The following is a 13480-nucleotide window of genomic DNA, read 5'->3' on the forward strand; positions in this document are numbered from 1 at the left end:
TAAAAAAACACTTCTTCAGATGCATGGAGAAGTGGGGTTTTTTACCCACAAAAGCTTATACTCAAATAAATCTGTTAGTCTTTAAAGTGCAGAATGACTGTTGAATGTGCTTTTGTCCGTTTAAAGGTCCACTGGAGCTACCTATATGGGAGGCTGGACCTGGCCGATGACAATACTCCTATACTTATAGCCACGTGCTGTATGCTCCATAATATTTGTGAAGGGAAGGGTGAAAGCTTCACTCAGGGCTGAACCACTGAGGCTCAGCGCCTAGAGACTGAATTTGAACAGCCAGAGACCAGGGCTATTAGAGGGGCGCAGCGCGGGGCCATAAGGATCAGGGATGCCTTGAGGCAGCAATTTGAAGCTGAAAGCCACTAATATTTCTTGCTATGCTCGGGAGTGCAGCGCTTGTAATGCTAGGAGGTGATTGTGATTGGTGCAGACGATGCATTGTGAAGGTTTAAAAAAATTGCCTGTTGCTTTGTAGGGCTCTGTTTGCTTTCAATTAATGGACTAAAGATTGCTTTCAAACCAAAACAATTCTTTTATTAAAAAACAACAACTGGAGGAGAGAGACAAACAAAAAACACATCAGCACTGTGGGGGATAGAGGAAAAGAGGGTCCCAGGAGGATGTGGGGTCCCAGGACGGTTAAAGATTTGTGTATGTCCAGGTATCATATGCAACCTTGTCCTTTGGAGTACAGTTCAGCAGGTACTGTACTTCAGCAGGGCTAAACTGCAGAGGGACGGGTGTTGAGTGCAGTGGGTACTGGAAGTCCGTAGGGCTGGATTGTGACGAGGCAGGAGTGGAATGCAGTGGGTACAGACTGGAGCCAGGAAGTTAATAAGAGTGTGTTGGCGGTGTCTGGGGGGCACATGGGAAAGAGTTTTGCGACAACGGCTGCAGGGAAGGGCAGGCACGGAGTTGCTCGGTTTGTAGTGCTAGTAGCACCTGGAGCATGTCCTTTTGGCGCTCCATAACGTTTAAGAGCTGCTCCGTGGCTTCGTTCTGGCGTGCCGCATTCTCCTTTCGGTCCCTCTTCTGAATGTCCCACCACTCCTTCAATTCTTGCTTTTTGGCCGCGGAGTGCATCATGACATCATGCAGAAAGTCCTCTTTAGTTTTTCGTGTCCGCTTTCTAATTCTGCGCAGCCATTCAACCAGCGATAACAAAGAGGGAGGCTGGGCTCCTAAGGTCATATCTGTGAAGCCAAAATGCAACATTTTACAGAAGCAGTATTGTTTTCAACACAGAGACCACCGATTCAGTGATTTAAAACACAGCCACTATTCACATAGCTGTCACTAACTGGCTGACCCCAGGCAAGCACACATGAGCCACAAGACCCCCAAAATGGTGAGAAATGCAGGGGCAGAGGAAATCAGTGTTCTAGGACCGTACTGCACACTGGGGCACATGGCTCTTGGGGAGAGCCAGCACTGTAGGGAGGGGCCTTATAATCATTACTGTCCCCACATTTTCCACAGGCTGTGTTCATTATGGAAGATATCTCACTGCTGAGGGTGAGCAGGGAATCAAGGGAGGAACTTCTCCAAGACTGCGGCTTCCGCCCTGGCCCTTATGTAGCTCGCCTGTGTGCAGCAATGATCCCCACCCCCAGTGACGGCAGAGTGGTGCAGGAAAGTTACCCTTAATGGGGCAAGAAATAAGGCAGCTCTGCCAAAGAACCTGCAGCAGCGGATTGCCCAGTATCTCCATGAGAGTTTCGTGGAGATCTCTGAGGCAGATTCCCATGAAGTGAGGGAGTCAATCAACTTCCACTGCTTAGACTAGGCATGTGGTGGTATGTGCATCATACAGGCACAAGCCTGCTTTCTGCAACCCTCCTGCCCCCAACAACTCACTTCAGCGATTCCCAAAATCAAAGCCACTTACCAGGGGCCTCCTCTCCTGTTTGCACTTCGCCAAGCTCTGACAGCTGTGACTGGCTGGCCTCCTCTCAGGTAGAGAAGAGCTACTGGCTGCATGGATCTCTGACTGCCAAGTCATCCTCTGCCTCTGGGTCCCCCACCCCCTCCACATCCTCGTCCAAGATTTCCTCCTCCTGGCTCAGTCCACTCTCAACTGGCACGCGAGCCACCAAAGTATCCACAGTGGCCTTCGCAGTGGAGGTGGGGTCGCCACCAAGTATCGCGTCCAGGTCTTTGTAGAACCGGCAGCTCGTGGCGCAGCCCTGGAGCGGTGGTTTGCCTCCTGCACCTTGTGGTAGGTGTTCCACAGTTTCTTCACTTTGACCCTGCCCTGCAGTGTGTGCCGGTCATGGCTCCTTTCTGTCATGCATCATGAAATCTGTCTGTAGGTATCATAATTCCTATGGCTGGGGCACAGCTGGGACTGGAGAGCCTCCTCTCCCCAAATGCTGATGAGGTCCAGTAGCTCGGCATTGCTCCAAGCGGGGGATCACCTCTGTGCGTGGAACAGGCATGGTCACCTGGAAAGATGCACTGAGACCACTGCACGTGTCACCAAGCAAACAGGAAGGGGATTTTCAAAATTCCCAAGGAATTTAAAGGGGGGGGGCATGGTTGGTCACCTGAGGGCAGGGCAGTAGAGTTCAAACCGATAACCAGAGAAGCAAGAACAGGCATTGTGGGACACCTCCCAGAGGCCAATTGCAGCACTGGCACCGCGGCACTGTAGCCCCAGCGCAGAAAAGCCTCCCTCAGGGTGGTTTTTTTACAGCACTGCAACTGCGCAGTTTCTGGACACTAAGTGGCTTGGCAGTGTGTACACCTTGGGAGTTACACCACAGAAAGCTGCTTTACTGCGCAGAAACTTGCCAGGGTGGACAAGGCCTAAGTAGTGCTCGCCCTGCTTCACCAACACAGCTGGGGTCAGTCTTTCTAATTAAGCCCCATTACACCCAGCTGGGGGTCATTATTAACCATTATGTTGTCAGCTCATCAGTGAGGCTGAAGGATAAAGGCTGAACCCAGCTGGCTTCAAAGCGCCAGACAGTCTGTGACAGTGCATGATAATTTTATATCATTCTAGTTTTTTTAATCAAAATATCATGTGGTACCAAGTCAAATGCATTACAGAAGTCTAAGTATATTACATCAACACTATTACCTTTAAAAAGCAACAAAGAGTCCTGTGGCACCTTATAGACTAACAAATGTATTGGAGCATAAGCTTTCGTGGGTGAATATTCACGAACACTTATGCTCCAATACATTTATTAGTCTATAAGGTGCGACTGGACTCTTTGTTGCTTTTTACAGATCCAGACTAACAAGGCTACCCCTCTGATACTATTACCTTTAACAACCAAACTTGCAATCTCATCAAAAAAAGATATCAAGTTAGTGTGACAGAATCTATTTTGTTGTGGTGATTGGCATTAATGTGTTGATCTTCAGCTCACACTGCAAAGCCCACTTTTTGTCGTGGGCTTTTCCTAAGGAGAAGTGGGTTGTGGGCTCATCTAGACATGGATAAAAAGTGTATTTTTAAAACATGTTAGCTAACCCATTTTAACTAACACTTTTTAAAACCATAGAGTAGATAGGCAAGTTGTATTAACATGGTAGGTGGTAGAGAAGAACTCTAGGTTTACCCTATTTTTAAAACAAACTTTGTATCCTAGTTTAGGCATGTCCTGAGAATCCGTGGGCAATATGGCAGGATTTAGAGAGTCGTTGTTGTGTGCATTTTTTAAAAACTAAAAGGAAACCATACAAATCTAAATAAATAAATATGAAATGTTAATGCACTGTTAGTAGCATTCAAGTCTCAGCACCTTACATCATTTTACAGTTTGATCATCATCAAAAATTGATCCCATGTTCATTCCATACCCTCTTTCTTAATATGACATAGGATGAGTTGTCCTTTTTCATGTGTGTGTGTGATCATTTCATTATTTATCTGAGCATCTTTGGTGAGTATATTGCCAAGGTAATTGGATTTATTCAGCTGGATCCCACTGACAAAGATTATAGGTGCCATGTAGAATTTACTTCAGAAGGTTGGTACAAACACTTCATTATTTTTTAATATATCAATAAACTGAAGTCAGCCACAGCTGCTGTATGACCCATCCATAATCATTTGCATGTATGTCTTCAGTTTTCAGTGAGCAGTCACCGGATTAGTTCCTTAATTAATTCTGCTGTTTCCCTTTCTGTGTTCATGCTTTGCTCAGGTTGGAAGTGTTTTTAAAAATATGATAGTTTATGCATCTGCAGACTGGTTTCTTGTGATACAGTCTCCATAAATGCAAAATAGAGACTAGACAGACAAGGACACCACCCTGTTTACATCATTAGGTAAAGTGTTATTTTATTACGATCAACATATTTTAGAGAAATATAAACTGTAGGGATCACTACTATTGGGGTGGAATACAATAGCCAGTATAATCTTGCTGCCCTTATTTCAGGCAGAGTCCCATCAATATAAAACTTCCTTACCTTCCATCGTGCATTTGGCACACACAGTTAACATATTTTTGCAGGCATCCAAATTTTGTAAGCAGTTTCCATAAACAAGCTTGAGACAAAGTAGCAAAGACCTTAATAGAGTCAACAAGATAGTACGCGGGGTCTTAGCACGGTACAAGATGTTTTTCTTGCCGTTGTCATGCTGCTAAGATAGTATCAATAGCACTTCTTTGAGTTTGAAAACTAGACTGTGGGCCCAATTCTATATTGTGCTGTGGCCTTTTTACACCACTCTGACAATGGAATGGAGCCAGGAAGCTGGCCGAGCTGGCCACCCAAGAATTCCCGCTGTAAAGAGAATCCCTAGGTAGCGTAGAGTCATAATGGCTCCATGCCACTCCCCGCCCCCACTTGCAGTTTGACCTCCAGTTTAACAAAAGTTTGGTTAAGTGAAGGTTGTTTATATTATCTCATAGCAAAGCACTACACATATCCAAGCCTTGTATTTCAAAGGTTTCTGAAGTCTCTCAAACCTTATGGAAAGGGGGTTGCACTGTTGCAACATGAGTAGTGAGGTGCAAGTTAGAGCAGCCTTATGCTGGAGGCAGAGATGCTGGACAATTTGTATAGTGGGCAAGGCCGGCGCTGGCTTTTTCGCCACCCCAAGCAAAAAAAAAAAATCAAAAAACCCATGTGCGGGGTGGCCAGAGCCGCGAACAAAAAAAAAAAAGGGTGGCCATGCCGCCCTAGGATTGGACAGAATGCCGCCGCCCCTTAGAATCTGCCTCCCCAAGCACGAGCTTGCTCGGCTGGTGCCTGGAGCCGGTCCTGATAGTGGGAGTGCTGAGAGCCATTGAACCAAACTGTAAACCCTGTATATGCTGGCAACCACTTCAAGCCAGGGGATGTGGCAGCACCCCCAGTACCCCTACTTCCAACACCTATGGCTGGAGGGCAGGCAGGAACTCCAGGGATCACCTTTGTCCCTAGCTCCCATTCCCCAATACATGTGCTAGAACAGCTCAGCCAGAACAGAGAATTGAGGCCTGAGTTTCTAATAGATCAGCATAATTTATGTTGGAGAGCAGATAGTATTAAAAAAATAATCCATCCAACAAGACAAAAATGGATACTACTGTGCTAGATACATTAGAAAAGCTGACGAAGATAGATACATTTGAAGGGTATAAACACCAAGGAGAGAGAAGAATTGTTTAGGTTATTCCAAGGTGGTAAAACTAGGAACTTGTGCAAAAGATATTTATGTTAAATATCAGGGAAAATTTCCTAGTAATATTATTAGAGAGTGAAATAATCTACCAAAGGAAGTATCAGAAATTCCTCTGTTCATTGTAAAGTGGATAGGACAGACCATTGAAAAATATGCTGTTACATGTATCATATATGCTCCCATTCCTGCAAACACTTACACAAGTGCTCAACTTGAAGCACGAGTAGTCCCATTGGAGTCAAGCTAATAATGGGTACTATAAATAGTAAAGTGCAACTCCAACTTTCCCTAAGGTTTGAGAGACATCAGAAATCTTTCAAATACAGGGCTTGGATGAGTGTGATGCTACGCTATAAGACAATACAAACAACCATGGTCTTTGTAAAACTGAAGGTCAAAACAGTGGGGTGTAACTGACTGATTCTGCCATGGACTGCATCCATCTTTTAGGCACCTGTTTTACTCCTCTGACTACCGGTTTCGAAATCTACAGTACATGTAGATATAACTGCCCAGCTTTAAGTAAGTTATTAAAGCATAAGTTATTAATATTTATTATTATTATTCATAAACAATTATAACAAACACTATGAACTCATGTTTAAAGCACCTTTTTGTGAGCTGACACTTATCCAGTTTCTGCTAAACACAAAGCACCATCAGATAGTGACATTTTCTGTACGAGGCCAAGGCTTCTGTGCCTTTGAAACCCTCTGTTAGTATTTCGCTTTTTCTGTCCTCCCTGCTCCTTTTCAAGCTGGCCCATGGTGTAGTCCCTTTTGATTGGCTTTTGTGGCTTAATTATGCATCATTTCTAGCAAATAGGGAGGAAGCATCTGTTCAGAATGGGTACTAATGTAGGGACCATAATGGCTGAGGAGAAGGAGCAAAAGGATTCTCAGAGAAGGATATTAAGGCTCTGTAGCAGCTCCGAGAGGAAACTGTTTTGCCACTGAAAAGCTTTGTGTAAATTCAGCTGAACCAGTTCAGGAGAACCTCAGTGATGAAGCTATGTTGCTTGTGGGCCTTTAAGATGGGGGGGTGGTTGGAGCCTGATGGGCAAAAGTATCAGCTGCCACCCCAGCCCCTTAGAGCAGATGTAGCAGCCTGTGGTGCTGGGGTATTTCAGGGAACAGTGTGAGGATGGGGTGAGTGACATTTTGATTCCTTTCCATGTCTCTCCTCAGGAATGTGGTGGCAGCTTCATTTGGTCTTCCTCACTCTAAGGGCATGTCTTCACTACCCGCCGATCCGGCGGGTAGCAATCGGTCTATCGGGGATCAACTTACCGCGTCTAGTGAAGACGCGGTAAAATCGATCCCTGATTGCTCTGCCGTCGACTCCGGAAATCCACCTCGGCAAGAGGCGGCAGCGGAGTCGGCGGCAGCGCGGCAGCGGTCGACTTTCCCCCGTCCTCACCGCCAGGTAAGCCGACCTAAAATACGCAACTTCAGCTACGGTATTCACGTAGCTGAAGTTGCGTATCTTAGGTCGGACCCCCGCTGTAGTGTAGAACCAGCCTAAGAATCATCTCTGTGTGTGAAATAATACTAACAACGATAATAATTATAATTATACAAGGGTATTTTAAGTCTGTCTGTGGATGACGTTTTGATAAATAGTAACTAAATATATCAATGTCAGGTGGATTTTGAAGGAGCCTCCTGCCTCCGTTCTCCTTGCTGCCCTGTAAGGACAGAGAGCACAGGGAACGAAAGAGCGGGTGGGGTCAGAGTTTCAATTTTTGAGGGTGCGTGTGAATATTGCTTCAAAATGACATTTGTTGTAGGAATTTGTGAGGCGGCAAATAGATGGGTGACAAACACCTCCACCCTTCAAATACACTTCTTTGTGAGGAAAGAGGAAAGTGAAATCCTTCATCTGTTGGCACGTGTAATAATAAAAAGGAATCTTGTGATTTTTTGTACTAGAGTTATTTAAATATACAAAATGATTAAACAAATCAGTCCTCACAGTGGGGAGGAGAATAGTAATGGGTCCTGTGTCTCAGTTTTGACGCAAATAGATAAAATATCCTAGAACTTTCTTTCCAATGTTTATTGCTATATGTTCCAAATAAATAAAAGGCATCAGTAATAAATGTCCCCAACTCATCCCTGTACCTGGAAAGATTCCCCCTGCATTCCCTTCCTTTCCTTTCCTAATTAAATGTGATTTATTCCTCAAGGACCATGGTTTTCAACCTGGTATGTGTACCTGAACTCTCATCGGAGGCACATAAGATAAATCCTGTAACACATTTTATTTAGTGAGATTTGGCAGTCTAATCATATTATGACCCTATCTCAGATGAGCGCATGCAGTAGACTACATATTTGGAAAGGGGTACAAAACCTAAAAAGTTTGAAAACCACTGCTCTGGAGTGAGTGTTTATATCTGTATCTGGACTAGGTTTCTTAGGAGAGACATAAAAGGGCAGGGGAAAACCTTACATTCAGAAGAGAGAGTTATGAAGATTTGAGTCTTCTTCTGTCCTGTTATCTCCCATCTCCAGGCCTTCTCCTCTGCTCATATGTCTTATCCCATAGATATTTTTGGGGTGCATGGCTGAGCAGTAGGATATTCCCCTCTTGCTTCCTTCCCCAGGAGATGTGCTTTTACACAGGGAGTTTATTCTGGCACAACGTGTTCCTTTTTATGAAAAGCTGAAATCCTTTTGTGGCATTTAGCACCCTGACTGAGATGCTGCTCTGAGAATGTTTTGAGATCTGGTTGATTCATCGAGTTATTTATTTAGCCCAGGGGTCGGCAACGTTCAGCACGCGGCTCACCAGGGTAAGCACCCTAACGGGCCGGGCCAGTTTATTTACCTGTTGATGTGGCAGGTTCGGCCGATCGCAGCCCCCACTGGCCGCGGTTCGCCGTCCCGGGCCAATGGGGGCAGCGGGAAGCCGCGGCCACCACATCCCTCGGCCCGCGCCGCTTCCTGCTGCCCCCATTGGCCCGGGACGGCGAACCGCAGCCAGTGGGGGCCGTGATCAGCCGAACCTGCCACATCAACAGGTAAATAAACTGGCCCGGCCTGCTAGGGTGCTTACCCTGGCGAGCCACGTGCCGAACATTGCCGACCCCTGATTTAGCCCCTTTTAACAGTGCTAGTCCCATGTCCAGGAGGATAATCATGTAAAAAGGCAGACAAATAACTGAACATGAACCTACAGGCACTGGTGATCCCTTTGGGACTAGGAAGAAATTGTCTGGTGTTGTAGTATGAGTTAAATGCAGAGTATGATGATGTACAGTTAAACATTCTTGAGTGGCTCTCTTCTTTACCAAATCTAATTACAGGTCTCAAGAGAAACACATTTAAAGGGACACTGTAAAGTAGTTTAGCTTTATAAAATTTGCATAGATTTAAAGATTTTTTAAAATGGCATTTAAAAGGACGTATGTGATTGACTTAAGATGTCCGACTTGATTGCACACTAGCTAGCAGATGCAAGAAATGTAAACATACATTTTATTAAATCAATAACCCATTTCACAAAGTGCACTTCTCAGCTTGCTGAAGTGCTTTGTCATTCAGAAATTCAGAGACCTACTGTAGGCCTTTCACTTGGAGGAGGGCCAAGGTGCTCGTGCAAAACTTTCATCTGCATTCATCACATTACACAGTTGGGATCTGATAGTGCAGGACCTGCCTGGGCAGTTGCCTAAATCGGTGGGAGTTTTTTGCACAGTTTGCAGGATTGAACTATTTAGGGAATAAAATTAAAAGAGAAAGATCACTTATTACCAAAATGCAATCTAGACAATATCAATTATAGGAGCATTCTACAGTGTTCTTATATTTGGACTGAACTCAAATCTGATAGCATAGATTTTAGAATGCATGCACAGCAGGTTGTATTTATTCATTGATGAAAATGATACAACACAGGTAAAAAATGAACGTATTCCTTAACAATATCTGGACACTGTACTCTGCTCTGCTGCCCACTAGGCAAGTCACTCTAGGCCAGATCTTCAGTAGGAGGAGGGCCTTAACTTCTCTCAATACATCAGTTTACTCATCTGTAAAGAGGGAACAATAAAATGTACTTGCCTCACTACTGCAGTGAGGATTAATTAGTTAATGTTGTAAAGTACTTGTTAGATAGAAGTCCAAAATATTATAAATGAAATTGATCTAAGCTTGCAAATATCATCCACACTCTGGCCTTTATCAACAAGAATACAGGTCTTCCAAAAGTCATATGCCTCTGAAGAAAAAGATATATAAATAGTTTATCTGAAGGCCTTTTCTTATAAACAGGATGCATTTTTAGGTGTTTTTAGAAGGTAAGCCTGTGTGATAACCTGCTCTCAAGAGACTTGTATCTTTAATCAAAAATACCAGGGGACAATGCATTCCTTGAGTTGTATTATTGTACATAGAGTTCTCAGTTACTTTTTCTACATTAGAACTTGTTTTTAGAATTTTCCAATCAAACTTATTTTTTTCTCACTAAAATAAGTTTTTGAACTGACCTTCATCTTACATGAGTCTGGGGGTTGTAGGTCATACCGCTTCTTAAATCTTTCCTGGACTGTCATCGTCTCACCTCACAACACATATAAACTATAAAGCTATCCCTGACAGCAGGGGTTCTCAACCTTTCTATTTCTGAGGCCCTCCAATACGCTATAAAAACTCTACGGCCCGCCTGTGCCACAAGAACTGGTTTTCTGCATCTAAAAGCCAGGGCCAGCATTAGGCAGTAGAAAGCAGGGCAATTGCCTGGGACCTAACGCCCCAAAGCCCCCCGCATAGCTAAATTGCTCAGGCTTTCGCTTTAGCCCCGCTCAGGGACCCAGGCTAGGGTTGCCAACTTTCTAATCCCACAAAACCAAACACCCTAGCCCAGCTCCTGCCCTGAGGCCACGCCCCCCACTCACTACATTCTCCCTCCCTTGGTGGCTCGCTCTCCCCCACCCTCACTCACTTTCACTTGGCTGGGGCAGGGGGTTTCAAAGGAGTAGTGTCACTAATAGCTAACAACAAGCATCACGTGCTGTATTTTTGCCCAGTGATTTCTTTATTTGTTAAAAACATTAACTTTGTTCAGATCTTAACTGATTCTGCAATATTTTTTTAAAAGTTGGCCCACATATATAAGTAGCTTCCAAAAACACTTGAATTTTATCCAGTTGATATTCACAGTTTGTGGTGCTAAGATTTAGCTGTTTATTACAATTTGGGAAAATCTAATTTTTGTTTCTTTTTTCCAGTTGGATGGCAAAAGCGATGGACTGAATCTAAGCATAAATCTATTATGGTAAATTTCAGTTCACAGCAGGAAGATTCTATGGAAATGAAGAAAAGGATAAAGGTAAACTATATAGCATTTATGATCTGAACAGTCTAAAAATTATATTTCTAGGGATTTAGCCCTATTCTTTGATTGCCTCCTTTATTCTTTTTCCTCCATTGCTCACAGTAACAAAAATGTGCCTGTTAAAATTAAATTTCAGTAGTGTCAACTTAGGCCTGGTCTACACTTAAAATAGATTGACCTAGCTATGTTACTCACATGTTTGAAAAATTCACACCTCGTAATGCCATGGCTAAGCTCACCTAACCTCCAGCATAGATGTTGGTAGGTCAATGGAAGAATTCTTCTGTCAACCTAGCGACTGCTGGTTAGAGAAGTGGATTAACTACAGTGATAGAAAACCCTTTCCGTTGCTGTAGGAAGCATCTATGCTACAGCACTACAGTGGTGGAACTGCAGCACAATAGCTGTGTTGCTGTAGGGCCTATCATTTAAACATGGCCTTAAAATCCGTCCCTGAACACTTCCATGTTTTCTGTTTGATGCTTAAGGCCAAATCCTAAAGTTCTTACTCAGGGCCAGATTCTGTCCCAGTGAATCATGGATTGGGGTGGGGTTGGGAATTGGTGTGCGTGTATCTAGTCTGCACATGTATTCAAACTCCCCTTGTAGAAAGGGCTTAGGTGCCTCTGTAGTACCATCTCTGATTCCTGGAACCCCACAGAGGTCTCTTTTCAGGGTCACTGATTCTTGCACAAGGACTAGATAAGACTGAAGTAGCAAGGTATGGGCCTGATTCAGAACTGGAGAAGTCTTTTTTCTCTGCTCCGAAGAAGAAAGGGATCTAAAAACTGTAGGTGCTAGGGGGATTTTGGTTTTCAACCTTTTCAAAACGTTTACTTTCTCTTTGTTCTGAAGAGGGAAAGGATCCAACGACTGTGTTTGTTTTCATCCCATATGAAGGTTTTACTCTTGCTCTGTTCCATGCAAGAGGAAGAGAGAGAGACTTTGGCTTTGTCTACACTGGAACCTAAACGACAAAACTTTTGTCGTTCAGAGGTGGGGAAAAAACACTCCCCCGAAAGACAAAAGTTTTGCTGACAAAAAGCGCAGGGCCGACAAAGCTACCGTCGCTCGTTGAGGGTGGAAGTTTTTTGTTGGCGGGAGAGCTCTCTTCCGCTGACAAACAGCGGCTAAACTGCGTGCCTTTTAGCGGCATGGCTGTAGCGGCACAGCTGTGTCGCTAAAAGGTGCGTAGTGTAGACATAGCCTTTGTTTTACTGGAGATGGAGGAAGTAGTCTTGAGAAAGCAAGAGAGTTTTCAGAATGAACCCAGATTGCGGCCTTATGTTCCAGGCTTAAAACTGGAGCCATGTCTTCACTACCGATGCTACAGTGGCACAGCTACAGCACCATAGCGGTGCCACTGTAGTGTCATAGAATAGTGCTTTCTACAGCAATGGAAGGGGTGTTCACATTGCTGTAAGAACTCCACCCTCCTACGCAAAAGTGGCTAGGTCAAAGTGAACTTTCTTCATAAGAGGTGAAGCTTACACCAGGCAGAGGTCAGCATAGGTATGTTGCTTAGGCGGTGTGAATTTTTCACACCTCTGAGTGCCATAGCTTCTTTGACCTAAGTGTAGACCAGGCCTGGAGTTTCCCTCCCCACTCAGTGACTGCTAAGAAACTTACCCTGTGACTGTATTAAACACTCACTTAAAGCCATTATTTTTGGAAGGCTAGTTATAAAAACCTGTGGGCAAATTTCAAGGAATCTCCTCTCTCTCTCACACACACGCACACAAAAGAAATATAGAATTTCTGTGGGGATTGAATTTTAATTTCTGCTTTTGCCCTGTTTTTACATTTTAATGGCAGAGGGCCTGTTTTTCATACGTTCCTAGCACTTGAAGCTCGCAGGGCTTATCTATACTTCAAACGCTGCAACAGGGCAGCTGCACTCTTGCAGCAGCACCACTGTAGCCACAGGCGCCGAATTTCCAAAGTGCCGGGGGGGTGCTCACGCTCTGCTCTGACCTAGGCCCTGCCCCCACTCCTCCCCTTCTGCCAAGGCCCCACCTCTGCCCCACCTCTTCCTGCCCCCACTCCACCCCGCCTCTTCTTGCCCAATTCCCCCCTCCCCCGAGCACATCGCATCCTCGCTCCTCCCTCCCAGCCTCCTGCACGGGTGGGGAGGGAGTTGGAGGCACTGATCCGCAGGGCCTGGCTGCAGGCGGGACGCACTGGGTGGGGAGTGTTGAGGGAGAGCTGATGGGGGGCTGCTGAGCACCCACCATTTTTTCCCCGTGGGTGCTCCAGACCCGGAGCACCCATGGAGTCAGCACCTATGACTATAGCGCTTCAGTGAAGACGCTACCTACGCCGCCAGGAGTGGTTCTCCTGTCATAGGGTTACCATATTTAAAAATTAAAAAAAGAGGATACTCCATGGGGCCCTGGCCCCACCCCCGCCCCAACTCCGCCCCTTCCCCGACTGGCCCTGCCCCAACTCCGCCCCCTCCCCTGAGCGCCCGCATTCCCCCTCCTCCCTCCCAGCCAC

The 13480-nt window shown here is 45.1% G+C and overlaps 1 protein-coding gene across 1 annotated transcript in view; it reads left to right on the forward strand.

Moving 5' to 3' along the window:
- Nucleotides 1–5538: 5538 nt before the first annotated feature.
- The window catches only part of LOC113406497 (calreticulin-like), a 24359-nt gene continuing 16417 nt past the window's right edge, over nucleotides 5539–13480 (forward strand). The window contains 1 exon segment of the mRNA XM_029911580.1: nucleotides 5539–5597. Coding sequence (XP_029767440.1) covers nucleotides 5539–5597 — 59 coding nt within the window.

Source organism: Terrapene carolina, unplaced genomic scaffold (assembly GCF_002925995.2).
Source record: "Terrapene carolina triunguis isolate 2854851 unplaced genomic scaffold, T_m_triunguis-2.0 Scaffold102, whole genome shotgun sequence".
Taxonomy (NCBI): Eukaryota; Metazoa; Chordata; order Testudines; family Emydidae; genus Terrapene; species Terrapene triunguis.